This window comes from Lagenorhynchus albirostris, chromosome 3 (genome assembly GCF_949774975.1).
Source record: "Lagenorhynchus albirostris chromosome 3, mLagAlb1.1, whole genome shotgun sequence".
Lineage (NCBI taxonomy): Eukaryota > Metazoa > Chordata > Mammalia > Artiodactyla > Delphinidae > Lagenorhynchus > Lagenorhynchus albirostris.
This window is the reverse complement of record NC_083097.1, coordinates 163,070,484-163,098,460: the sequence shown is the minus strand read 5'-3', so window position 1 is coordinate 163,098,460 and position 27,977 is coordinate 163,070,484. Positions and strand designations below refer to the sequence as shown.

Here is a 27,977-nt window from a genome sequence, read left to right as displayed (position 1 = left end):
GGGATAAACCTACCTAAGGAGACAAAAGACCTGTATGCAGAAAATTATAAGACAATGATGAAAGAAATTAAAGACGATACAAATAGACGGAGAGATATACCATGTTCTTCGACTGGAAGAATCAACATTGTGAAAATGACTCTACTACCCAAAGCAATCTACACATTCAATGCAATCCCTATCAAACTACCACTCTCATTTTTCACAAAACTAGAACAAAAAATTTCACAATTTGTATGGAAACACAAAAGACCCCAAATAGCCAAAGCAATCTTGAGAACGTATAACAGAGCTGGAGGAATCAGGCTCCCTGACTTCAGACTATACTACAAAGCTACAATAATCAAGACAATATGGTACTGACCCAAAAACAGAAACATAGATCAATGGAACAGGACAGAAATCCCAGGGATAAACCCACACACCTATGGTCACGTTATCTTTGATAAAGCAAGAATATACAATGGAGGAAAGACAGCCCTCTTCAAAAAGTGGAGCTAGGAAAACTGGACACATACATGTAAAAGTATGAAATTAGTACACTCCCTAACACCATACACAAAAATAAACTCAAAATGGATTAAAGACCTAAATGTAAGGCCAAACACTATAAAAGTCTTAGGGGAAAACATAGGCAGAACACTATATAACAAAACTCACAGCAAGATCCTTTTTGACCCACCTCCTAGAGAAATGGAAATATAAACAAAAATAAACAAATGGCACCTAATGAAACTTAAAAGCCTTTGCACAGCAAAGGAAACCATAAACAAGACCAAAAGACAAACCTTGAGAATGGGAGAAAATATTTGCAAACAAAGCAACGGACAAAGGATTTATCTCCAAAATATACAAGTAGCTCATGAAGCTCAGTATCCAAATAAAAAACAACCCAATCCAAAAATGGGCAGAAGACCTAAATAGACATTTCTCCAAAGAACATATACAGATTGGCAACAAACACATGAAAGGATGCTCAACATCACTAATCATTAGAGAAATGCACATCAAAACTACAATGAGGTATCACCTCACACCATTCAGAATAGCCATCATCAAAAAATCTGGAAACAATAAATGCTGGAGAGGGTGTGGAGAAAAGGGAACACTCTTGCACTGTTGGTGGGAATGTAAATTGATACAGTCCCTATGGAGAACAGTATGCAAGATCCTTAAAAAACTAAAAATAGAGCTACCATATGACCCAGCAATCCCACTACTGGGTATATACCCTGAGAAAAACATAATTCAAAAAAAGTCATGTACCACAATGTTTACTGCTGCACTATTTACAAAAGCCAGGATATGGAAGCAACCTAAGTGTCATTGATAGATGAATAGAAAAGGAAGATGTGGCACATATATACAATGGAATATTACTCAGCCATAAAAAGTAACGAAATTGAGTTATTTGTCATGAGGTGGATGGACCTAGAGTTTGTCATACAGAGTGAAGTAAGTCCGAAAGAGAAAAACAAATACCATATGCTAACACACATGTATGGAATCTAAAAAAAAAGAAGGTTCTGATGCACCTAGGGGCAGGACAGGAATAAAAGAGCAGACGTAGAGAATGGTCTTGAGAACATGGGGAGGGGGCACGGTAAGCTGGGATGAAGTGAGAGAGTGGCATTGACATATATACACTACCAAATGTAAAACAGATAGCTAGTGGGAAGCAACCACATAGCACAGGGAGATCAGCTCCATGCTTTGTGTCCACCTAGAGTGGTAGGATAGGGAGAGTGGGAGGGAGCTGCAAGAGGGAGGGGATATGGAATATATGTATACGTATAGCTGATTCACTGTTATACAGTAGCAACTAACACAACATTGTAAAGCAATTATACTCCAATAAAGATTTTTAAAATATAAAATAAACTGAAAAACCTTTAGCTAAACTCACGAATTCAAAAAAGAGAAAATCCAAATAAATAAAATCAGAAATGAGAGACGTTACAATAGGTACCACAGAAATACAAAGGATCAGAAGATACTTCTATGGACAATTACACTCCCCCAAAATTGGACAGCCTAGAAGAAATTCCTAGAAACATAGAACCTACCAAGGCTGAATCATGAAGAAACAGAAAATCTGAAGAGGCCAATTACTAGTAAGGTGATTCAATCAGTAATCTAAAACCTCCCATCAAAGAAAAGTCTAGGGCCAGCTGGCTTCACTTGTGAATTCTAACAAACATTTAGAGAAAAACTATGATCAATCCTTTGCAAACTCTTCCAAAAAAACAGGACAGAACACTTCCAAACTCATTTTACAAGGCCAAAACCAGACAAGGACTCCATGAGAAAATTACAGGTCAGGAAGAACATAGATATAAAAGTCCTGAAGAAACTATTATTATACGAAGTTCAACAACAAATTAAAGGGATCACACACCATGTTCATGTGGGGTTTATTCCAGGGATGCAAGGATGGTTCAACAGCTATGTATCAATCAATGTGATACACCACATTAACAAAATGAAGGATAATAATCACATGGTCATCTCAATAGATGCAGAAAAAGTGTTTGACAAAATCCAACATCTATTTATGATAAAAATTCTCAATAAAGTGGGTATAGAGGTAATGTACCTCAACATAATAAAGACCATATATTACAAGCCCACAGTTAATATCATACTCATCAGTGAAAAGTTGAAAGTATTCCCTCTAAGATCAGCAACAAGGCAAGGATGCCCACTCTTGCCACTTTTATTCAACATAGTATTGGAAGTCCTAGCCACAGCAATCAGAGAGAGAGAGAGAGAGAGAATCCAAATTGGAAAGGAAGAAGTAAAATTGTCACTTTTTGCAGATGACATTACACTATACATAGAAAATCCCAGAGACATCACCAAAAAACTACTAGGGCTCATTAATGAATTCGGTACAGTTTCAGGATACAAAATTAATATACAGAAAAGCTGAAAGTTTTCCCTCTAAGATCAGGAACAAGACAAAGATGCCCACCACATAGTATTGGATGATAAGCTACAACAATTAGGCAAGAAAAAGAAACAAAAGGCATCCAAATTGGAAAGAAAGAAGTAAAATTGTCACTATTTGAAGATGACATGACATTATATATAGAAAGCCCTAAAGACTTCATCATATCTGTTGGAACCAATAAACGAATTCAGTAAAGCTGCAGGATACAATATCAGTATACAAAAATCTATCTCTATGCACTAACAATGAATAATCAAAAAGAGAAATTAAGAAAACAATACTAATTAGGAGTTTGGTATTAACAGATACACACTACTATACAGAAAATAGATAAATAAGGACCTATTATTTAGCACAAGGAGCTATATTCAATATCTTGTAATAACCTATGATGGGAAATAATCTGAAAAAGGATTATATATAATTGAGTCACTTTTGCTGTATACCTGAAACACAACATTGTAAATCAAGTATACTTCAATTTTTTAGAAAAAGCAAATTAGTAATTAGCAAATCAGATAAGATTCTGATTAGATCAAACTCTTGAAAACCAGGAATTTCAGTCTGAGAGAAAAGAAATACACATTTAGTAGAGACACTAAAATCCTGTAGTCCTGTGGAAACATCAGTATAAATTTAAATTTTTTTTTTTGCAAAAAAACCAAAAAATTCTCTACTTCAATGACAAAAAAAGAAAGAAAACAATCCTATTTACAACTGCATTAAAAAGAATAAAATACCTGAGAATAAATTTAACCAAGGACGTGAAAGATTTGTATACTGAAATTTATAAGGTGTTGATGAAAGAAATTGAAGATACAAATAAGATATTTTGCCCTCATGGATTGGAAAAATATCCATACTACCCAAAGCAATGAACAATTCAATGCAATCCCTATCAAAATTTCAATGGCACCTTCCATAAAATAGAGCAATACTAAAACTTGTATGGAACCACAAAGGCCCTGAATAGCCAAAGCAATCTTGAGAAAGAACAAATCTGGTAGCATAAAGCTTCCTGATTTCAAACTACATTACAAAGCTAAAGTAATCAAAACAGTATGGTAGTGGCATAAAACAGACATATATAGATCAGTGGAACAGAATAAAGAGTCTAAGGAAAAAAACCCATGCTTATATGGTCAATTAATTTTTGGCAAAGGAACCCAGAATTTACAATGGGGAAAGGAGAGTTTCTTCAATAAACAGACTGGGAAAACTGGACAGCTACATGCAGAAGAACGAAACTGGACCACTATCTTACACCATACACAAAAATCAACTCAAAATGGATTAACTAAATTGGAAGACTGGGATAGACATACACACACTAATATATAAAAAATAGAGGACTTCCCTGGTGGTGCAGTGGATAAGAATCCACCTGCCAATGCAGGGGACACAGGTTCCATCCCTGGTCCGGGAAGATCCCACATGCCACAGAACAACTAAGCCTGTGCACCACAACTACTGAGCCTGCTCTCTAGAGCCCACGAGCCACAACTACTGAGCCCATGTGCCCCAACTACTGAAGCCTGCACACCTAGAGCCCATGCTCCGCAACAGGAGAAGCCACTGCAATGAGAAGCCTGTGCACCACAACGAAGAGTAGCCCCCGCTCGCTGCAACTAGAGAAAGCCTACATGCAGCAACGAAGACTCAGCACAGCCAAAAATAAATTTATTTTTAAAAAAAGATAATAAGGACCTACTGTATAGCACAGGCAACTCTACTCAATACTCTGAAATGACCTATATGGGAAAAGAATCTAAAGAAGAGTGGATATGTTTATAACTGATTTACTTTGCTATACACCTGAAACTAACACAACATTGTAAATCAACTACACTCCAATAAAAAAAATTTTTTAAATGGCAGACTTGAACATAAGCCTCGATACCGTAAGAATCCTAGAAGAAAACACAGGCGGTAACTTCTCTGACATCAGTCTTGGAGATGATTTTTTTGGTTTTGACACCAAAAACAAAGGCAAGAAAAGAAAAGTGAACAAGTGGGACTACATCAAACTACAAAGCTTCTGCACGGCAGTGGAAACCATCAATGAAATGAAAAAGCAAACTACTGAGTGGGAGAAAATACTTGCAATCATATCTGATAAGGAATTACTATCCAAAATATATAAAGAACTCATACAACTCAACTGCACATAAACAATATGATTAAGAAAAGTGAACAGAGGATCTGAACTGATACTTATCCAAAGACATACAGTTGGCCAGTAGGTACACGAAATGTGCTCAACATTACTGCCACAATGAGGTATCACCTTACACCTGTTAGAATGACTATTATCAAAAAGACAAAAACTGACAAGTGTTGGTGAGGAAGTGCAGAGAAGGCAACTCTTGCGCATTGTTGGTGGGAATGTAAATTGATGAAGCCACTATGGAAACCAGTGTGGAGGTTCCTCAAAAAAATCCAAAAATCCAAACAAACTTTTTGGCCAACCCAATATTTGCACCCCCATGTTCTCTACAACACTATCTACAATTGCCAAGACATGGAAACAACCTAAGTGCCCAATGATGGATGAATGGATTTTAAAAATGTACACACACACACACACACATATATATATATATAATGGAATATTAGTCATAAAAAGGAAATCTTGCCATTTGTGACAATGGATAGACCTTAAGGGTATTATGCTAAGTGAAATAAGTCAGAGAGAAAAATACCATATGATCTCACCTATATATGGGATCTGAAACAAAGAAAGAAAACCCTGGGAATTCCCTGGCAGTCCAGTGATTAGGACATGGTGCTTTCACGGCCATAGGCCTGGGTTCAATCCCTGTTCAGGGAACTAAGATCCTGCAAGCCACGCAGCAAAACAAATAAACCAAAAACCCCAAGTTCACAGAAATGGAGAACAGATTGGTGGTTGCCAGAGGTGGGACGTGAAGGTGTGTGTGGGTGTGTGTGTGTCAAGGCGTGGGTGAAACAGGTGAAGGCAGATCAAAAGTTACAAACTTTCAGTTATAAAATAAGTCAGGGGATATAATGTGCAGCATTGTGACTATAATTAATAATACTTTATTGCATATTGGAAAGTTGAAAAGAGGAAATTTCAAAAATTCTCATCACAAGAAAAAAACCTATGTGTGATGATGTTAGTCTAGTTAACTAGACTTATTGTGGTAATATTTCACAATGTATACAAATACCAAGTCGTTATGTTGTACACTTAAAAGCAATGTTATATGTCAATTATATCTCAATAAAAATAAGTAAAATGACCAAAAAAAGAAATAATTAGGGAAGACATAAAAATTGCAGGAATACAGACTATCAACAAAACCAAAAGCTGGTGCGCTTTGAAATAATCAGTAAAATTGATAAAGGTCTAGTCAAGCTAACTGAGAAAAGAGGGTAGACAGAAGTTAGTAATATCAGGAATGAAAGGAGGGTAAGTAAAATGGAAAAGCATTTGATAGAATCTAACATCCACTTATGATAACACACTAGGAATAGAGGGGAGTTCAGGCTCTTGAGATACAACATCTTCATGAAACTTGTAGGCAACATCACAATAGTGAGAAACTAGATGCTTTTTTTTTCTGTAAGATAAGAAACTAGGTAAGGAAGTCTCCTCTCACCACTCCTATTCAACACTGTGCTGGAAGACCTACCTAATGCAATAAGGCAAGAAAAGGAAATAAAATGTATACAGATTGGGAAGAAAGAAATAAAACTGTCTTTGTTGTATATGACATGATTTTCTATGTAAAATATCTGAAAGAAACCGTAACACCAGAGATCACTCCAGGAACTAATGAGAGTATAGAAAGACTGAGAATACAGAAGTCAACTGCTTTCTTATAGACCCAGAGAAATATAGCCAACTGATCTTTGATAAAGGACTAAAAGGGAATTCAATGGAAAAAAGAAAGTCTTTTCAACAAACAGTGCTGGAAATAGTGGATATCCACATGCAAAAAACAAATAAGTAAACCTAGAAACAGACCTTACACAAAACTTAAAATAGACCATAGCTCTAAATGTAAAATGCAAAAGTAAAAAACTTCTAGAAGATAACGTAGGAGAAAATCAAGGTTACCTTGTGTTAATTGATGAATTTTAAGATACAACACCAAAAGCAAGATCCAAGAAAGAAAACAATAAGCTTCACTTCATTAAAATCCCCTGTGCTACAAAAGACAGTGGTACGAGAATATAAAGACAGTCACAGATTGGGAAAAATATCTTTTCAGAACACTTATCTGACAAAGGACTGGTATCCAACATGTCTAAAAAACTCTTAAAATGCAACAGTAAGATGACAAACAACCCAGTTAAAAAATGGGCAAAATTCGGGACACTTCCCTGGTGGTCCAGTGGCTAAGACTCCACGCTTCCAATGCAGGGGGCATGGGTTTGATCCCTGGTTGGGGAACTAAGATTCCACATGCTGTGTGGCACAGCCAAAAAAAAAATGGGGGCAAAATTGAAAATAAAACAAGAATCCCTGGGGGGAAAAATAAAGTCCCAAACATGGGGGGAAAAATGGGCAAAAGATTTGCACACACATCAATAAAGAAGATATACAGATGTTAAATAAGCATATGAAAAGAAACTCAACATCAAATGTCATTAGGAAATTGCAAATAAAACAAATAGATACCACTAAACGCTTATTACAATGGGTAAAATACGAAACACTCAGAATACCAAATATTGATGAAGATATAAAGCTACAGGAATCCTTACTCATTGCTGATGGGAATGGAAAATGGTATGCCTACTTTGGAAGACAGGCAGTTTTTTCACAAAACTAAATATACCCTTATCACAGGATCTAGCTCCTAGATTATACTCCTTGTATATTTATATTTACCCAAATGAGTTGAAAACTTGCCTTCACACAGAAATATGCAAATTAGTGTTTACAGGTGTTTTATGCATAATTGCCAAGACTTACAGTTAAGCAAGATATCTTTCAATAGTAGAATGAATAAACAACCAGTGGTATATCCACATGATAAAATATTTTTCAGTGATAAAAAGAAATGAGCTATCAAGCCATGAACAGACAAGGAGGAAACTGCTGTGTATTGGTTTGTTATAATTTTAAATTTACGCATTTATGGCTTAAGTGAAGTTGTTTTGATCTACTTGTTTATGGCTCAAGTAAAGATGTTTTGGTCCAAGAGTGAATTTGTTTACTTTGGGAGGCCATGTCAGGATGACGCCATCAAAATTGTGCTTATCATTATGAACATGTGGAGGAGTGACAATCATGTGACGGACATTTAAACTTTAAATACCAGGAATTTGTGAGGACTTAATTTGGGTGTTCAGTCTGGGCAAGGCTACTCTTTGTTAATCTAAAAAGCTCTCAGAGGATCACGAGACACTTGCTCCTGCTGTGGCCAGGTTACTCTTGGATAGCAGTGGAGTTAAACCAAGCAGCAGTCTCAGGAAGAGAAGGGACATATTTGTTTCTGCCTTGGCGAGCCTACTCCTCATAGGCAATGGTGCAAGCCATGAAATGGTCCCTGGACCAAGCAGCCTACCTTGCCTACCAACACTAGTGCCTTTGCCCAGCAGGGAGGGATCGAAGCGAGCATCTTATACCCAGCTTTTAGATGGAAGGACTGACGCTATCAAGAACCAATTCATATAAAGGTGCAACTCAACTAAATTTGGACTTTATTTCTTTCATCTTCCCTTTGGCTGGAACAACAGTGTAATTAAACTATCATTGGTTTGGGGTACGTTATGTCTTTACTGGCTTATTAAGAGACATTATCCTATTTGCTATTGGCTTGTGAAATATTATAAATTATAATTCCCGCAGTTGAACCTGTGTTAAATAAATTACTGGCAAAGACAATCTCAGTCTCTGAGCATAATTTGCCTGAACGAAACAGGAAACTTAGAAGCATATCGCTAAGTGAAAGAAGACACTCTGACAAGGCTACATACTGTATGATTCCAAGTATAGGACATTCTGGAAGAGATAAAACTATGAGCCAGTAAAAAGATCTTTGCTTGGGAAGGATTTGGGGGTTTGAGGGAGGGACAAATGGACAGGTGAAGCACAGGGTATCCTTAGCAAAGTTAAACTATTCTATAGAAATGATGGACTCATGTCATTATACATTTGCCAAAACCCCTACATTGTATAACACAAAGAGTCAAGGCTAATATAAACAGTGGACTTTATAGCATCGATATTGATCCATCGATTGTAACAAATATACCATAATAATATGAGATGTAAAAAAATAGTACAAACTGTGTGGATGCAGAGGGGTCAAGTGGAAACACTCTGTACTTTCTGATCAATTTTTCTGTAAGCCTAAAATGTCCTAAAAAACCGGAAATCTCACTGTTTCGTATCTTACAATTTTATAAATCCTTTATAAGCATTATTTAAAATTAAGAGAAATTTATATACACCATACTTTCCTACCTAGTAGTCTGTTTTTAATTAACTTTTGCTACTTTAAATTTATTTTTAAATTAATTTTAACTTTTCTACAAAGGAAATCATTCTAAATTTAATTCTTTAAACACTATTGGGTATAAAACTGCAAACTGTAGAAAGTGAAAGACTTCAAATGTCTTTCTAACTAAAAGGACAAATGACATCATAGTTTGTCCCTCCACTATATTTCACACTCAGGATATGGTTAGGAATGAGTATCGTATTATAATGCATTAGGGGTTTGCATTTAATCCATGAAGAAACATACTAGGATTTTCAGAGATTCCCCTAAGTTTGAGTAGTTTTTATCATATCAATTAAAACAGAAATTCAATAGTTTTTCTCACTCATCAATACAAGTAGAAATTCACTTGCCTTAAGAATTGTACGGCCTTTTAAATATCAAAGTTCTCTAGGGACAAGCACATACAAAAACTGATCTAAAAATGAAAAATGTGCCTGAGAACCTAAACATACCCATCTCACAGCTTAAGATTCTGTTGCCTAAAACGAGCAGAAATTCTGTTTGGTTCCAGGATTTTCTTGTCTTACACACATATTTTTCAATCAACTTATATTTTTCAAAGTCTAAGAAATCAAAAATCATATACACTCACCAAGGAAATAAAATTTCAAACTGCTAAGGGAAACTAGAGTTAAAGGACTGAAATATCCAATAGATAAAGGCATCTAAAGAAAAGAAACACAAATATTCAAATCAGCTCAGGTAAGAAGCCTGCTTACCCACAGTTATGACCGAAAACACACATTCAGAAAGTTAAACACATTCCCAAGCTTGGGGTCCAGATACCCAGGTTGACATACAGCCCCTAAGGTGGGTCAGTCCCTGGTGAAGGAGGGTAGGGACACCTGAGCAGTCACTGGAGAGAGCTCGCCTCACATTCTCACGTGAGGAAACTCTCAGGCAGATTCAGTTTAATATCCGACTCAAACTCCCAAATTCATAAACTTTTTGTCCAGGAGACAGAACTCCTGACCACAGGCTTTTTTAATACACAAAATACACTCCGGGTGCACCTATATCATGGATGCAGAACTCAAACATAAAATATCTAGGCCAAAGAAAACCCCTCCACTGCCGGCTCCAGATGGGAACTTTAGTTTGGAGTCACTGGCCTCAGGCTTCTGCTCCAGTTACAATACTTTGGATCACCACTGATAATTTAAATGACATAAACCCAGTGTTTCAATAATCCAGAAAAATCACTCAACCCAGTGTTTATGTGTAAAGGAAGAGAGAAGACTGTAAGGCAATTTTATTTTTTAAACAGGAAAATCCCAAAACATCTATTCCTGTCGGAAAATGAAGCTGTCAATGACTTATTTCCAAACACTTCTAGATTTTGCAAGTCTAAGTCCTGATATGCTATTGGAAATCACCCAAAGGACCTCAGAATATTACTACATCCGCTCAGGGTGGAAAAAAAAAAGGGGGGAAACAAAAATTTTCATACACAGAATGTAATAATGAAATATTTTTCCAAAATTCACCTTTCTTGCCTCTTTGGAAAAAATTTATACTGTCTCCCCAGGTCTACTGAATAAATAAAATTTACATTTATTGAAAAACTGAGTCTCAAATAAGTGAATAAATCTTTTCAAAGAGAGAAACTCAGGAACGGAGGCAGTGCTGAAAAAAGATCACCCAGGAAAGTTTCTCAAGAGGACCCTCCACCCAAAGGTCTTCCCATAGGATGTCTGTGACCAAGGAAGATTTTGAGAGGAGAGGCGCAAGCATTCCATATAACATATTCCAGGTGGTGGTTCTCTGCTTTCCTCTCAAGTAAAATAGGCACAAAAATAAATCTTTAAATTAAAGAGCCATCCATGGCTCTGTTGATAAATGATTAAACAATTAAAATACTGCATCGGTTTGAAACGCACCACGGAGAAAAACAGTTAATAGTGATACTATGAACTGCCGAGGGGAAGATGGCATTTGGGAATGCGGGGAAACATCTGTAAATTTAGGGATTTATTGCCAGCCCTAGGAAGAGCTAGGCTGGGGGGACAGGGTCGTGGATTTGAGATCCTGTTCCTCAAACATTTTAAAAAGTGAGAGTAAAATGATTCCCCTGGAGAGAAAGGGGGAACCGGACACCCCCATACCACAGCTGCTCCCACACGTGTACCCCAGAGACCGAGTCACGATTGCCCCGAGTCCCTCCCTATGGCCACCGCGCCGTGTGGGGGAGACTCGGGTTCGCAGGGACAGGACAGGACACCCGGGGGTCCCGGCTGTCAACCCAGCCCCTAGGCTGTGTGGCGTGCCACCGGCTGACTCGGGTCCACAGACTCTGGAGTTGGCCGCGCAGGAGGCCCGGTTCCATCAGTCCCACCGCCTCCCTCTCCCAACACCCGACCCCGCACACTCACCATTTTTCGGTTTCTGGAGTTTCCGGTTGTCCACCCCATGACCACCGCGGCATGCCGGTCACAGCGACACAGAATGCGGCATAACCACCTGAAGCCTTTAAGAGCAGCAGGAGCTGATACGGCCACTGTCAGAACAAGTGGCACTGAGCACGCAATCCACGCCTCCGCCCGTCATCGGAACAGCACCGCCCCATAAAATAATTGGTAACTCCCCTGTTTGGACAGTTCACAGGGCCCCGCCCTCCCGTGCCTGAGTGACAGGAGGTCGGAGGTCGCGTCTTTGAGCCGACCTTGTCCTGCCAGTGGGTGGGAAATGTTCTCTCCAAGGACCCAGCGTCAAACCATAAGGCCACTGAGGCCTGGCACAGAACTGTGACCCTTCACAAACATGGACACTTTTGTACCCTCACTATTCACTAATAATGAGGCTGTTCCAGGAATTCCCTGGCCGTCCAGTGGTTAGGGCTCCGTGCTTCCACTGCAGGGGGCACGGGTTGGATCCCTGGTCTGGAAACCAAGGTCCCACAAGCCCCGCAGAGCAGCTCTCCCACTCCCCCCTCCTCCAAAAAAAAAGACTGTTCCGTTCTACTTTCATCTTTCACCATTTCCTTTAGGAGAATTCTGTCCCTCCCTCCCCACCCCCACTCATTTGGTACTTTAAGTCCCCTGGCCTCAGGGGCACTTGGCTCCGGTGGGAGGATGAATCCCACAGTCCTAGACCAGCCCTGAAGCCTCAAACACTAGCATGTGTGAAACACAGGCAGAGAAACCACCGGAAAACCTTTTCAGTGGAATTCCATTAATACTCGATTGTCGAAAGGTCAAAGCAGGTAAAACTGAAAGAACACTGCTGAGTGAAAAATAATATTTAGATGGTAAGGGTATGTAGATAAACAAAAAATCAGGACAGTGGTCATGAATGGGGCAGGATGGAGATAAGTCAGGGATGGGAACATCAGGACACTCTCACCACTGCCCACAGGCCATTTAAGAATCTTCATGATGATTCCAAGGATGTGTATATTATTACTAAATCTTACCACAAAACATTTTGTACATTTTTCCCTGAATATATTTTATGATAAAAATTTTAAGAAGAAATTCAGTTTGGAAAGTAACATAATTTGTATATGTTTGTTTGCCCTGTCAGGTGGCAATCTGAGTTTTCATTCATGGTTTTGGCAGCAAAAATTAGTAATATCGACTGAAAAAATGCACAAGATAAAAGTTGAGAATTATGTTTTATTTGGCGGACTTTCTGAGGACTCAAGCTTGGGAGGCCGTCTCTCAGGTAGCTCTGAGGGACTGCTCCAAAGACGTAAGGGAGAAGCCAGGATATACAGGAGTTTTGCCATAGGTAGTGGAACATCAAAAGATTACTGTTAATTAAAGAAAACCAGATATCTCAAGTTAATGAATTAGCGCTTTTCTACACGTGGGAAGATGCGAGAGTCTGGGCTCACTGAAAACATTCTTTTGATATGCACTTTCACTATCTAGGGCCAGTATCCTTTTTTCCACCCTGAATCCCCTCAGGGTGCACAGTTGGGGATGGCTTGATGGCTGATGTCTTGATGGCTGCAACATCCTTTGTTTATCGATATGGCAGGCAGCATTTTTCATCCACAGTAACAAGCCATGTATCTATCGGGTTGGTCAAAAAGTTCGTTTGGAAAAAAAAAAAAACTTCGTTTGGGTTTTTCCACATTATGGTCCACCTTATGGAAAAACCCAAACGAACATTTTGGCCAACCCAATATTTAGAAAAAATGGATTACATAAATTCATCATCATATGTACCTTTTAAAAATAAAGGGTGGCATGCATTGATACATAAAAATCTGGAGTATTTATCAATAGAACAATTAAGCAAAGTGTATTGATAAAGATACTGAGAAATAAAATATTGCCTGCCATATCAGTAAGCAAAGGATGTCACAGTCATCAGTGATTGCAGCGCCGAAAAGGTGAGCCGGTGAGCCAGGAGGAAGCTCAGGATGTGAAAACACAGGATACTGGCCCCAGATAGCTGAGATGCATATCAAAGGAATGATTTCAGTGAGCCCAGACTCTTGCATCTTCCCAAACATAGAAAAGCGCTAAATTCCTTAACTTGAGATACAGTAAGTCCCTGCAAACGACCCTTCAAGTTGCGAACTTTCAAAGATGCAAATGAGCATTCCATCAACTTTAGGCTTGAGTGAAACTGCAGCTTGCCCTCCGTCTCCTATTGCTGCAGATCCTTCAGCTCTACCATCTCCCACCTCCTCCCTCTCCTCCAGTCAGTCACTCTTCTTGCCTGTTCACTCGATGCCAGCCCCTGTATGCCAGCTGTTGTACTGTACTACTGTACTTTTCAAGGGACTGTACTGTAAGATTTAAAATGTTTTATTTATTCTTTGTTTTTTATGTATTATTTGTGTGAAAAGTATTATAAACCTATTACAGTACAGTACCATATAGCCGATGGTGTTAGCTGGGTACCTAGACTAACTTTGTTGGACTTACAAACAAATCGGACTGATGAGAGTGCTCTCAGAATCAGAACTCATTCTTATGTAGGGGACTTACTGTACCTAGTTTTCTTTTATTAACAGTAACCTTTTGTTCCTACTACCTGCCCTTTGTTGCAAAACTCCTATATATCCTAGTTCCCCCCTCGCCTCCTCAGAGTTGCTTAAGATGCTGCCTCCCAAACTTGAAGTCCTCAGTATGTCCACTGAAGAAAACATAACTCTCAACTTTCAGGTTGTGAATATTTTTTTTCAGTTGACAATACCTTACCCCTTCTATAACTGTTATGGTAACCTACTGTGTTAGGGGGGTCCGTACCCTAGGCTTGATTGACAACACATTACTGCCAGGAACGTATGAAAGAGTTTATTACTTCCATAATGGAAGTGTCTGGGGAGGGCAGGGAAGGCCTCTTAAGCAGGTGGGAAGTGCCTGGACAGAACAAGGCAAGGAGCCTGGCCTGAGTTTTTTGTTTTTTTAATTTTTTTTGGAATATAGTTGATTTACAATGTTGTGTTAGTTTCTGCTGTACAGCAAAGTGAATCAATTATACATAAACATAGATCCACTCTTTTTTAGATTCTTTTCCCATATAGGTCATTACAGAGTCCTGAGTAGGGCTCCCTGTGCTATACAGTAGGTCCCTATTAGTTATCTATTTTATTTATTTTAATTAAAAAAAAATTTTTGGCCACACCATGCAGCACATGGGTCTAGTTCCCAGACCAGGGATTGAACCTGTGCCTCCTGCATTGGAAGTGGAGAGTCTTAACCACTGGACACCAGGGAAGTCCCTCTATTTTATATATGTTAGTGTGTATATGTCAATCCCAATCTCCCAATTTAACCTTCCCCACCCCCCTTTCCCCCCAGTAACCATGTTTGCTTTTCACATCTATGACTCTATTTCTGTTTTATAAATAAGTTCAGTTGTGCCATTTTTTTAGATTCCACATATAAGCGATATAATATGATATTTGTCTTTCTCTGTCCGACTTACTTCACTCAGTATGAGAATCTCTAGGTCCATCCATGTTGCTGCAAATTTTGGCCTGAGGTTTTTGTTTGTTTGTTTGTTTTAATTGAGATTAGGAGGTGGACTAGTGTGAGATGTTGCACATAAAGGCAGAGGCTACCAAGGATTTCATCTCCTACCAGCACCAAAGAAGTAAGCACCCAGGGCTTCTTGTCATCTTGTACAGATGTGGGGCACCAGGAGAAGGAAGGATGAGGCGTTAAAAGTTGTCAGCAGTCAAACATAAAAAATGGAGTCAGCCTTCTAGATTCTCATCTGGCATGTAAAGAGCACAGAAGGGGACATTCCTATAATCCTCACCAGAAAAAAGCAAACAAACCTAAAATTAACAGCTCGGATCCATCAAACCATTAATCACAGGGCCGACTGCTGTCTCCAAAATTGGAAAGACAGTAAAATAGAAAATTTGAAATATGCCCACAATATTCTGCTCTTAACAATGCCTGTCCTCAAAAGAGTCTGTTTTGCCAGTGCCTAACTGACGTGGTGGGAGGGTGAAGTAGGAGATGGATGGGCCCCTGGGCCAGACAGCTGGTGTTTGTCAAGTGGAGCAAAACTGAAGTTTTGTCCTCAGCCAGACAAGAATGACGCCCGTTTCCCTTCCTCCACTGATATGGAGGGAATGAACCAGCAGTGGGGAGTTTGTTGCAGCAAAAATAGAAATGAAGTTTTTCCTCTCCTGAGAACAAGGAAAGTTAAGGGAACAGTGATCAGGCTAGAGAAGAAACAAACAGGCCTGAAAGAGTTAATCACTTCTAGCTATATTTTAACTGGTACTAATCTGTACTGTCAGTAACTAGATTTGTCCTTCACAAAGCTAACCTATCACTACCTGACACTATGTGAATTACATCCTACACCTATCACCCCCTAACTCTGTGTGATGTAAATTACATCCTGCACCTGGTGTTTAAGCTCCCTGCACTCCCTTGTTACAAGTCACCCCTTGTCGCTTTTTGCATTTCAGAAAGAAGGTCACAGGCCAATAAACCAGAGACAAACAGGCCCAGTTACCGGGATGGGCTGCCTGACTCCAGCTGTGACTGTTTTGAAATAATGCAAGAAGAAGAAAAATGCAAGACCTTCATGATTTGATCCTTATCATACACCCCCGGACCTCGAGCCCCACCTATAAGATCTCCTCTGACTCCTCAGGAAGTGAGGGCACAGTTCTTGAGGTGCTAGCCTGCTGTGTTTTCCCCTTTGCCTGGCAAAGAATTAAAAGCTATCTTTCTTTTCCTCCAAAAACCCTGTCTCCATATTCCTGTTCAGCATCAGTGCACAGACAGCCAAGTTTTTCTGGCAACAGGGAAAATTGCTAACTTGAGTCTCCTCTAGCCTTTCTGCCTAACCTAAGCTGAGGGGGAGAGGGACCTCAGAAAGACTTGTGAGGTTGAGAGTTTTGTTTTGTTTTGTTTAAACCCCAACAGCAAATACGTGGTGTGTTTTCCGAAACCACTTCACCAGCTCTCCAGTTCCAACTGGGTGTCTTACAACTCAATTCTACCACTAACCAAAGTTAACATCAGATTCCATAGTTGAAGGGCCAAGTCCTGTTGTTGGGGGAACCTCTGACCGTAACTGCCCACCCTGGCCAGACAGGATAGTAACCGCTTGCAATGAGTTATCTTACAACAGGAGGTTCTGGTAAGGAATGAACTAACAGCTACCACCAACCATAAGAATTCGGGAAAGGTCAAAAGGAGAGAAGAGATGCCAGTCCGTATATCTTACCAACCTCCCAGAATCCTTCTCACTGGAATCCATCTTGGCTGAGCGATGGGCGTGCCACCAGGAAGGACCCTGAGTCAGAATGATTGGCCAGAGACAACCCAGAAACGAACCCCATTACTATAAAACGTGAGACTTTGAGCCATGTGGCAGAGCAGTTCTTCTGGGTTCCCCTACCCTGCTGCTCTCCACCCAGGCGCCCCTTCCCAGTGAAATCTCTCGCTTTGTCAGCATGTGTGTCTCCTTGGACAATTCATTTCTGAGTGTTAGACAAGAGCCCACTCTCAGGCCCAGGAAGGGGTCCCCCTTGCTGCAACACCACAAGACGGCCCCCGTGTCAGATGCCAGCTGCAAATGCAAGGCCCAGGCCACACACGTTTCTGGATGGCTGACTACAAATTCGGAAGTTCCCTATAACCCCTCATGTCTGTTAATTTGATAGAATATTAGAACTAAAGAAAAATGCTTTACTTATTATTATCAGTTTATTTGAAAAGATACAAGTCAGGAACAGCCGAATGGAAAGGGTGCACAGGGCAAAGTAGGGAAGCAGGGGTAGGAAGGTTCCATGCCCTCTCCTGGCATGACAGCCTCCCAGCACAGTGATGTGTTCACCAACTCAGATATCTCTGAATCCCGAGGTTTAGGGGTTTTGATGGAGTTTTCAACATTGGGGGCTTGAGCATGGGCTGGGCTGAAAGCTCTAAGCCTCTAATCATAGCTTGTTCTTCCTGGTAACCATCCCCCATCATGAAATCATCTATGGGTCTGGAAACAGTTGCCTCATTAGAACATAAGATGCTACTATCACCCTTATCACATGGGAAATTCCAAGGGCTTTAGGAGGTCTTTGCTAAGAACCATGGACAAAGACCAAATATCCTTCTTATACCACAGGAGGGTCACAGTCCATGGTCACATACTGAGACCCAATCATGCGACTATAAAACATTTCCTTTCCACCCTCAACATACCACCACATCAAGAAGACACCTAGTAACAGTATAAAACACTGACAGAACTGTTTGTTTCAGAACTCATTTACAAGTCTCTATAGTACTCCTAAAGATGACATGGGAGACAAAAGCAAGGACACCTGAAGATATTTTAGCCTCTGACAGCCACAGCAAATAATAAGTCCAAACCCTAGTCAGATAAACCTAAAATCTCATACTACAGGCCTAAAAACCTCAGTTCCTTTTCACGGTACGTCATGTCTGGTATTCAACAAAAGATTAAAAGGCACAATAAAAGACTTAAAAAACACATCTCCTAAAAAAATAACAAAAAGTGGGGAGAGAGAAAAAAAACCACCCCAACACATCTCTGGGATTAGGACAAGCAAAAGAACCTGACTCAGATGTAGCAGATATGCTGGAATTATCAGACCAGTAATTTAAAGCAACCATGATTCATATGCTAAGTGCTCTAATGGAAATAATGGATGACCTGCAAGAACAGATAGGTAACATGTGCAGAGCTGGAAACTCTAAAAAAGAACCAAAGGGAAATCAAATTTTTTTTAAAAAGCAAAAGAACAGAACAAAAGTAAAGAATTCCTTTTTGGGGGGACCTTATCATTACAGTGGAAATGTGTGAGAAAAAAGAATCGGCAACCTTGAGGAGCTGTCACTAGAACCTTCTGAACTGAAATGCAAAGATAAGAAAAGGGTAAAAAGACAGAACAGAAATCCAAGAGCTTTGGGACAATTAAAAAAGGTGTAACATATACAACATGGGAATACATGAAGGAGAAGAAATAAACAGGATACATAAAATAATAATGAGATTTTCCCCCAAATTAATAATGGATACCAAAATACAGATGTAGGCAGCTCAGAGGTCACCAAACAGGATAAAAACCCTAAAAATGCACACCTAGAAATATATATTCAAACTCAAGAAAAATCAAAAACAAAAAAAATCTTGAAAGAAGTCAGGGAAAAAAAAAACCTTAGCTACAGAGAAACAAGGATAAGAAGTAAATTGGACTTTTCAGAAACCATGCAAGCAGAAAGAGAGTTTTGTGAAACACAGAGTTGAAAGAGAAACCACCCAACTAGAATTTTGTGTCAAGCAAATTATCTTTCAAGTGAGGGAGAAATAAAGACTTCCAAAAAAATGGAGGGAATTTGTCACCAATATCCCTGTTTTGCAAAAAAAAAAGTTAAAAGAAATTCATCAGGAAGAAGGTAAATGATAAAGGTTAAGTGTTAGAGAAGGAAAAAATGAAGGTAATAATAAAATCATTTGTTTTTGTTATTCTTAATTAATCTGACATTTTGTTGATAATAATAATAGCAGCAACATATTCAGTAATTATAGCTTTTGGATGAGTGAAATGAATGACAGAAATGTTACAAGGGGCAAGGGAGAGAATTTTCACATCCAGTGAAATGCTATGGTGTTACTTCAGAGAGGAGTTGGATTAGTTGTAAATGTATACTACAAACTCAAGGGCAATGACCAAAAATGTAAAAAAAAAAAAAGTTATAATGATATGTTAAGAGAAGAGAAAAAATGGAATCAAGTAAAATATCCCCTAAAAGGTAGAGAAGACAGAAGAGAAGTGGAAGACAAAAAAGAAACAAAGAACAAGGGCAACAAATAAAAAATGTTAAAATATGGTAGATATTAATCCAGCTATATCAATAATCACTTTAAACATCAGTGGTCTAAATACAATAAGTGAAACCAAAAAAACCTGTCACAGTAGATTAAAAAACAAAACAAAACTGGGCTTCCCTGGTGGCGCAGTGGTTAAGAATCCGCCTGCCAATGCAGGGGACATGGGTTCGAGCCCTGGTCCGGGAAGATCCTACAAGTCATGGAGCAGCTAAGCCCATGCGCCACAACTACTAAGCCTGCACTCTAGAGCCCGTGAGCCACAACTGCTGAAGTCCACGTGCCCTAGAGCCAGTGCTCCGCAGCAAGAGAAGCCACCGCAATGAGAAGCTCATGCACTGCAACTAAGAGTAGCCCCCACTCACCGCAACTAGAGAAAGCCCGCATGCAGCAAAGAAGACCCAACACAGCCAAAAATAAATAAATAAATAAATAAGAATACCAAGGGGGTCAGCATGGATGAGTGGCTGGAAGGCTGGTACCAGGAAGTCATGAGGACTCACACCAACCAGGGCTTGGAAGTCCAAAAAAGGGCTGCACACCCTACTAATTGCTCACTGAATCCATCAGGAGCCTTGCACACCAGCTGCTTGGGATACTCTGCCTGCAGACACTTCCAACTGGCCATGGGCACACCCAATGCTCCATATACGTCAACCCCCACCCTATGTCTGGCTCCTCACATGACCCCCAGGTGAGGAGCGCAAGACTGCACAGTAAGCACACACATGTAGCTCATAAGCACACACATGACTAGGTGGGATTGGGAAGACATACAGACTTGAGCATTTCAGGGGAAGCAAACACAGCATCCAGCCTGGATGTGAGGGATCAAGGAAAGGCATAGAATCTTAAGAATTCTGTCCAAAAGAGAGAACAAGAGGCATGAAGTGGGCATCCACAGAAAAAGCCTGAGAGAAGCTCAGAATATCCATCTGGGTTGAATGGTGAGGGTGTTTCTCTCCCAAAGCCAGTCAGTAAAAACTGGAGGAGGTGACTGTTTCTTCAAATGCAAAGACAGCAACACAACACTTCATGAAAAATGAAGAAGGAAAAAAAAAATGAAGATTGTAAGGCATTCTGCCAGCTCAACAAGAAAAGCCACAAGTATCTATTGACTCCAGAAAATAATGATGCTGGTTATTATTACCATGACAAGAAACTTTTGTAAACAATCATACTTGAGCACTTCTGCTCTGCAAGCCTAAGCCCTGGAATTACTGACACATTCGAAAGCACCCAAAAGTAAGCAAAAGACTTCAGAAACACCCGCTAAGGGCAGGAAGAAAGGGAAACAAATTTTAACACAGGCAATGTACTAATGTTATATTATACTTTTCTGAAATTCACCTCTTTCTTTAGTTTACAATTACTGTAAAACGGTGACTAAAAAGTGAATAAAACTTTTTAGGGTGACAAACCCATGGAGGAGCAGGAACATTTCTCAGGGGGTAGCTACACCCAAGGTCTTCCCATAGGATACAGGATGTCTGTGCCCAGGAAAGACTCTGGGGGGAGACACCCAAGGGTTTCACACAGCCTAGATACAGGTGATTATTCTCTGCTTTCCTCTCATGGTAAAGAGAGGAAAACCAAAAACTACACCTTTAAACATGAGCCACTCATTGGCTGTGGGAAAATGACGAAATTCTGCATCCCCCTCTGCCAAAGAGTGGCTGTGGGACCCTGTGTAAGGATTTAACTTCTTGGATCCTTCAATGTTTGCTTCTAAAAAGTGAGCTTAATATTTATTGCATGTTAGGATTAAATGAGATCTGTGTAAGGTGTCTGCACAGTCCCTGATATATGGTGAGCATTAAATAATTTTTATTTCCATTAATAATACTATTGATTTTATTATTTTGTTTTGTTTGTTTGTTTTGCGGTACGCGGGCCTCTCACTGTTGTGGCCTCTCCCGTTGCGGAGCAACAGGCTCCGGACGCGCAGGTTCAGCGGCCATGGCTCACGGGCACAGCCGCTCCGCGGCATGGGGGATCTTCCCAGACCGGGGCACGAACCCGCGTCCCCTGCATCGGCAGGCGGACTCCCAACCACTGCGCCACCAGGGAAGCCCTGATTTTATTATTAAATAAATGAACACATAAATTTTCTGCCCTGGAAAGAAAAATACGGCGTCTGTTTGACATGCACCACGGAGGACAAATAGTTGATAATGATACTGTGAATTAGAGACGCAGTTGGCTTTGGGAAGGCGGGGAGGGACCTGGAATTTATGGATTTAATGCCAGCCCTAGGAAGAGCTAGGCTGGGGCGACAGGTTCGTGGATTTGAGACTCTGCTTCCCCAAACATTTGGAGAACTCAGGAGAAAACGGGTCCTCTTGGGGAGAAAACTGGCACGGGGGTCCCCACAGACAAAAGCTCCACCCACACTTAAAGACCAGACACAGAGTCTGAAGACTCTACCCGAGGTCAATGCACAATCTGAGGAGAGACGGGTTGCGGGTGCAGAGCTGCCCAGAGAGGCTCCGGGGCCAAAGTCACCACGCACAGTGATGGGACAGGACGCCCGAAGTCTCGGCTGCTGGCCCAGCCCCCGCGCTGAGAGCTGGAGGGGGCTTAGGTCTGAGCTGAGCCCCGGGCGGACTTCGGTCTGCAGACTCCGGAGTTGACCGCAGCAGGGTCCGGGTCCCACAGTGGCAGGTTCCGACTCAACCCCTCCTCCCTGTCCTGGGACACCTGGCCCCTCAACTCACCATTTCCTGGCTTCTGGGGTCCCCCTGGGGTCCTCCGTTCCACTCCTGCCGCCTCTGTAGTTCACAGCATCATATACGCTACAGAGACACACCTTGCACCCGGGAGAGCAGATGAAACTTGACGCTGAGCACCTACAGGAGCCTTTAAGTGGTCGGCTAAGTGTTGCCCCACCCACCTTCTCGTGCTGCGCCCCTGATTGGACAGTTCATGAGAACCCACCCCCTTTCCCTGAGTGACAACAGGGCAGAAGGTCACGTGGTTGAACATAATGAGTTTCAGCCAGTGGGCTGGAACTTGCCCCCTCCAGGGAAGTTTGCTTTTAAACAAGATTTTTTCATAGGTGTTCCTAACCAATATTGTGCATAATCACACAGTGAAAGCCACAGGGCTTATGGGAAAAATGGGATTGGGTGGGGTTCAACTCTCAAAACTTGTCACTGACATTTAAAAAAAAAGGAATCTAATAAAACAGCATCTTACATATATTGAATGATTAAGAAATACAAAAGCACTACAAGAAACAGAGCACTTTACCTTGAAAGAGGCCTGTCCTTTGCTTGTAGAAGTGATCATCAGAAGGATTGACACTTGTGAGTTATAATGAAGAGGTGGAGGGAGAGTTACCTAAAATCAGACAGAAAGTCAGAACCCAGATGGATATTGGGATCCTTCATAACACCTGAGAGGCACTGAATGAGCTGGCAGTGTCTTGAGCTGTGCGCATGTGTTTTGTGTATTTCTGAGCAGCTAGGTTCACCTGGGTGCAGTTTTCTGCAGTTAACTCCTGTTTCTCTTGTGTGCCTTGCTGATGAAATTGCACATAAGCAAACATGAAATTTACATTATGTTCAAATTGTTTCCAAATTTATCAATACCCAGAAAAATATCATGTTTTCAAACAAGCATTATAGCAGAACTGACTGCATGTAGATGTATAATTTTTTTCTGAACCATTTGAAAGTTGAAAATATCATGACACTTCACCATTAAATATTTCAGCATGAATCATCCAGAATCAGGACATTGTCCCGTGTAACCATAATACCAATACCACGCTTCAAAAGTTGAGACTATTTTGGTATCATCTAATATTCAGTCCATATCAAACCAAGCAGAACCCATGGGGACTTTACAGGGGAAAGACCCCTGTATCCCCCACCTGATGTTTATATTGTAGAAAATCTTTAGCCTCCTAGGCCTTCCCGGAGTTCCAAAGAGCAAATTTAATAAGAGAAGGGGGAGAATGCTGAAAGAAAGGAAAAGGGTCAAGCAAGACAAAATAATAATAGTTTAGCCAGAAAACAAAGCCAAGGACTTGAGTTCCTCCTCAAGGGTATATATAATAATCTGAGCTGTATCTTTGAGTTGTTTTCCTGATAATAAAACTCCCACCAGGTGGAAGAAGTTAACTGTATGCTGACCACAAACACATGGACCCCAGAGTGGCTGGAACATAGGTTGGTAGTAAGTTTTGAAATGAGGAATTGTAACTCCTCCGAATTTGTTTTTCATTTTCAAGATTGCTTTGCATAGCCAGGCCACTCGTAATTCCCTATGAATTTTAGGATGAGCTTTCCATTTCTCCCAAAAAATTAATTTAATGATGTCAGAATTTTGATATGGCTTGCACTGAATCTGTAGACCACTTTGGAGACTACTGCCATCTTAACAATATGAACCTTAACAATATGAACTCTCCAGTCTATGAACATAGGATGTCTTATGATATATTTAGGGTTTCTAATTTCTTTCAACAATCTTTTGTAGTTTTCAATATGTGTCTTGAGTTTCCTTGGATAAAATTTTTCCTAATATTTTATTGACTATTTGTGTATCCATGTTCATAATGGATATTGGTCTATGGGGTTTTTGTGATGTCTTTATCTTATTTTATTTATAGGGTAATGATGGTCTCATAGAATATTTAGGTAGTGTTCCTTTCTCTTCTATTCTATAGAGAGGTTTACAAAGGATTAGTGTTAATTCTTCCATGAATGGCTGGGAGAATTCAACATAGAAGCCATCTGTTCTGTTCTTTTCTTTGGGGGAAGTTTTGGATACTGATTCAACCTGCTTACCTGTTACCAGATCATTCTGATTTTCCATTTTCTTAAGTCATTTTTGGTATTTTGTGTGTCTCTAGGAATTTCTCCTTTTCATCTAGGTTGCCTAACTTGTTGTGGAATAAATTTCTTATAGTGTTCTATTGTAATCCTTTGTAGGTTCAAAAGATATACAGATATACCATTATTATGTGTACCAAATGTTATTACTTATAACAAATAATACCATTATATATAATATATGTTATGTAATATATAAAGTATTTACATATTTATATAATATAGTAAAACATTTATTTTCTTATATATACAAATAATAGTATTATGTTTACCACTGTAGGCACAATTGCTAATCTAACTTCCTTGTATAACCCCCACAACTCTTAGAACTGTCCCTGAAGGTGTTGGAGGAAGAAGACAGGAATATCACCTTGATTCAGAGTCAGACACAGATGATGCTGACCTGGGATACAGTGCACGAATCTAATGACTCAGGTAATGGTTGAGGCAGGGAAACGGTCCCTGAGGATTCACAGTGGGAAAAGATACACGAAAAAGTGACAAACAGAAAACTAAACTTTAAAGGGAATTGCGGGTTATGGTGGGACCACAAGGAAAGAGTCCATCTAAAGGAGGGGTCATGTTGGGCACCCCCAAGATGTCAACCTTGCTCTTATCCTGCAGGTACTATTGTGGTGGGCCTTGTCTCCACCCCAGGGATAGGGAAGTTGTTGGATAAAGTCCCCCTGGTCCTGGATACTGAAGAACAGGCAGTTCTGCATGGGTTGTGCAGCAAAACACAAGGGTTTGCTGCAAGAAATCTCCCACATCCTGCTGTCAGATGTTGTATCCACCTTTATCACCAGCAATAACACCCAGAACCTCAGCTTCCCAGTCACCTTTGTCTTCCAACATGTGAGTCCAGGTGGGATGGACCTGTGGGGTGGAAGACCCCTGTGTCCTGGGCACAGCCTTGGGCTTCAGGGGGCTCCCCCATGGGTGCATAATATCCCCAGGAAAGCCCTTCATGAGCCAGATTTGGGTCAGCATTTCTGAGTTACAGAACCACCATCTCACACCTATTTCCTGTTCCTAAAGTCAGTGATCCCTGGGCCAAGGGAGAAGATATGCTGTGTTTTCTGGGAGTGTGGCCAGAATGGAATTGGTCATTGGGCCGCCAAAGGCTGCAGGATGGCCAGCACCAGAGACAACAGCACCATCTTCCAATGCACCCACCTCAGCAGCTTTGCTGTCCTCATGGCCCAATACAATGTGCAGGTGAGAGCCCTGAGAAGGGCTGCATTCAATGTCAACCACTGTGTAACAAATTCCCACATATGTAAAACCTGAAAAAATTATTATCTCACAGTTATTGCTGGTCAGCAATCTGGCATGGTATAGCTAGGTTGTCTGCTCAGGTTCTTACAAGGCTGAAATCATTCTGTCAGCCTGGACTGCATTCTCATCTGAGGCTTGGGGTCCTCCTCTAACCCTCTGATTCTGGGTACAATTCAGTTCCTTGTGATGGTAGGACTGAGGTCTCCTTGTCTCCTATCTGTCAGCAGGGGTCCAGGTTTAGCTCTCAGGGGCTACCTGCATTCCTTCTCATGTGGACCTCTCCTGGGCCCTCTCACAGTGTATCAATGTTCCTATCTGGAGGCCAGCAAGAGAAGATTCCTCACATCAAAACTCTCTCAAACTTTGGATCTTTTCTCCAATAAAAGCTCACATGATTAAGGCAAGCCCATGCAGGATAAACTTTCTTAACATCACTTAATGTGGGACATGAATTCCATTTGCAAATCCCTTCACAGCAGAACCTACATTGGCATTTGACTTCAAACCTGGAAGTGGTTATGTGTACCTCAGGGGATAGGATATGATTGCCAATTAGAATTCTGCTTACCACAGGGGTCTTCAGACCAGGGACGCACAGGGGCTGCATAAAGGAAGATTTGGTGATAGCAGACGGGGCCAAGGGAGCCAGTGAGTACAGGTGGGTCAGGAGAAATCTTTGCCTCCTCACCTGGCCAGGTGAGCTGCTTACTTTCTCTGGTTCACCAAAACCAAATACTCTCTGGTGATCTCAAGTAATGGGGAATTTACTGAAATAAAGGTGGCACTCACATGAAAGTAAGCATGGAAATGATCACAGCACCATGGTCAGACCTCATAGGAGCCCCCAGAAGTTTGAACGATACTCCGAGTCCATGTTTCCTACAGCCACGTCCCTAAATACCACAATATTCATACTTTTATTTATATACTGCTTCCTGTTTATTGAAGAGTTCAGATAGTTGAGTTTTGAATTCCAACGGAACAAGAGAGGAAACACTGGAGATTCTCCATCTCAATCTTAGCTCCAGACACTTAGTTCCTCTTGCTTCAACAACCAAAGTTGTTAATTTCTCCTGCAAATTTCAATAGATATTTTACACATATAAATATAGTATATGTATTTCTTCTTTGGCTCTCCTTTTTTCACACAGCTGATAGATTATTCTCTTGAGTTGTCAAAGGATTCTTCATTATTTTCTGGCCAAATACATTCTGTTGTGTGAATGTGCTGTAAATTCTATATCAAGGCCTCTCATAATGGGCGTTTTTATTAGATCACTTACTAATACAAATAATGTTGCAACTGTTTACACTTACCTCATTGATCTCATGTTTGAATATGCAGTTAGAATGGATACTGGGTCAAATTCATAATTGCATGTTGGTAGATATTTCCGTATTTCAACATCTTGAGGTCGCACCTGTGGACACTGACACAGGTATTATGTAAAAGTTTGTGATTCCTCACACCATTACCACAAGTTTACTAGCAAATTTTTGGATGTTTACCCATCTAAGATGTAAATATCATATCTAGGAAAAACTGTGTGTGTTTTTTATTATTAATGGACTGTAACATCTTCATTTAGGAGCTATTAGTATTTCTGTCTCTGGAAACAATTTGTTCACATCCTTGGTATATTTTTCCACTGTCTTGTTGATAAATTTCTTATGGATTTGGGGGAGCTCTTAATACAGTAGGAAAATTAGTTTTATTCAATAAACCAAATATTCTCAAATTTTATAGTTCATCAAAATCATCTGGTGGCCTCATTATTTATTTTTAAACATTTTATTCCTAAACAAAATCAAACATAGAGATATGTTGCAAAATAAAATTTGTGCTAAAAATACTCAATTGCTCTTTATCCAGATGCACCTACTTTGAATGTTTTAATCTTCATTTTCTCCTTCATCCTTTCCTCTCTTTGTCTCTCTCTCTCCACCTCTCTCCATCTCTCGATCTCTCTCCTTCCCTGACTTACACTAAAAGGGAATTGGTGAGGGTTTTTTTCCTTGTCCTCAGGGATTTTAGGATGTATTCCAAAAAGTGGCAGAAAAATATGAATTTTAACCCACCACTGTCAACAAAATGTATCAGTTTTCCTCTTTTAACCAAGGATTTAATTCTAAATCTGTAAGGAT

The 27,977-nt window shown here is 40.3% G+C and overlaps 1 protein-coding gene and 1 pseudogene across 1 annotated transcript in view; one reads left to right on the top strand and one right to left on the bottom strand.

The window, feature by feature from the left end:
- The window catches only part of LOC132518479 (zinc finger protein 709-like), a 93,207-nt pseudogene extending 81,361 nt beyond the window's left edge, over window positions 1-11,846 (bottom strand).
- A 706-nt stretch (window positions 11,847-12,552) lies between these two features.
- Window positions 12,553-27,977, top strand: part of LOC132518478 (adhesion G protein-coupled receptor E2-like) — a 31,791-nt gene continuing 16,366 nt past the window's right edge. Inside the window, 5 exon segments of the mRNA XM_060146418.1 lie at window positions 12,553-12,637; window positions 24,882-24,989; window positions 25,179-25,288; window positions 25,290-25,409; window positions 25,593-25,772. Coding sequence (XP_060002401.1) covers window positions 12,553-12,637; window positions 24,882-24,989; window positions 25,179-25,288; window positions 25,290-25,409; window positions 25,593-25,772 — 603 coding nt within the window.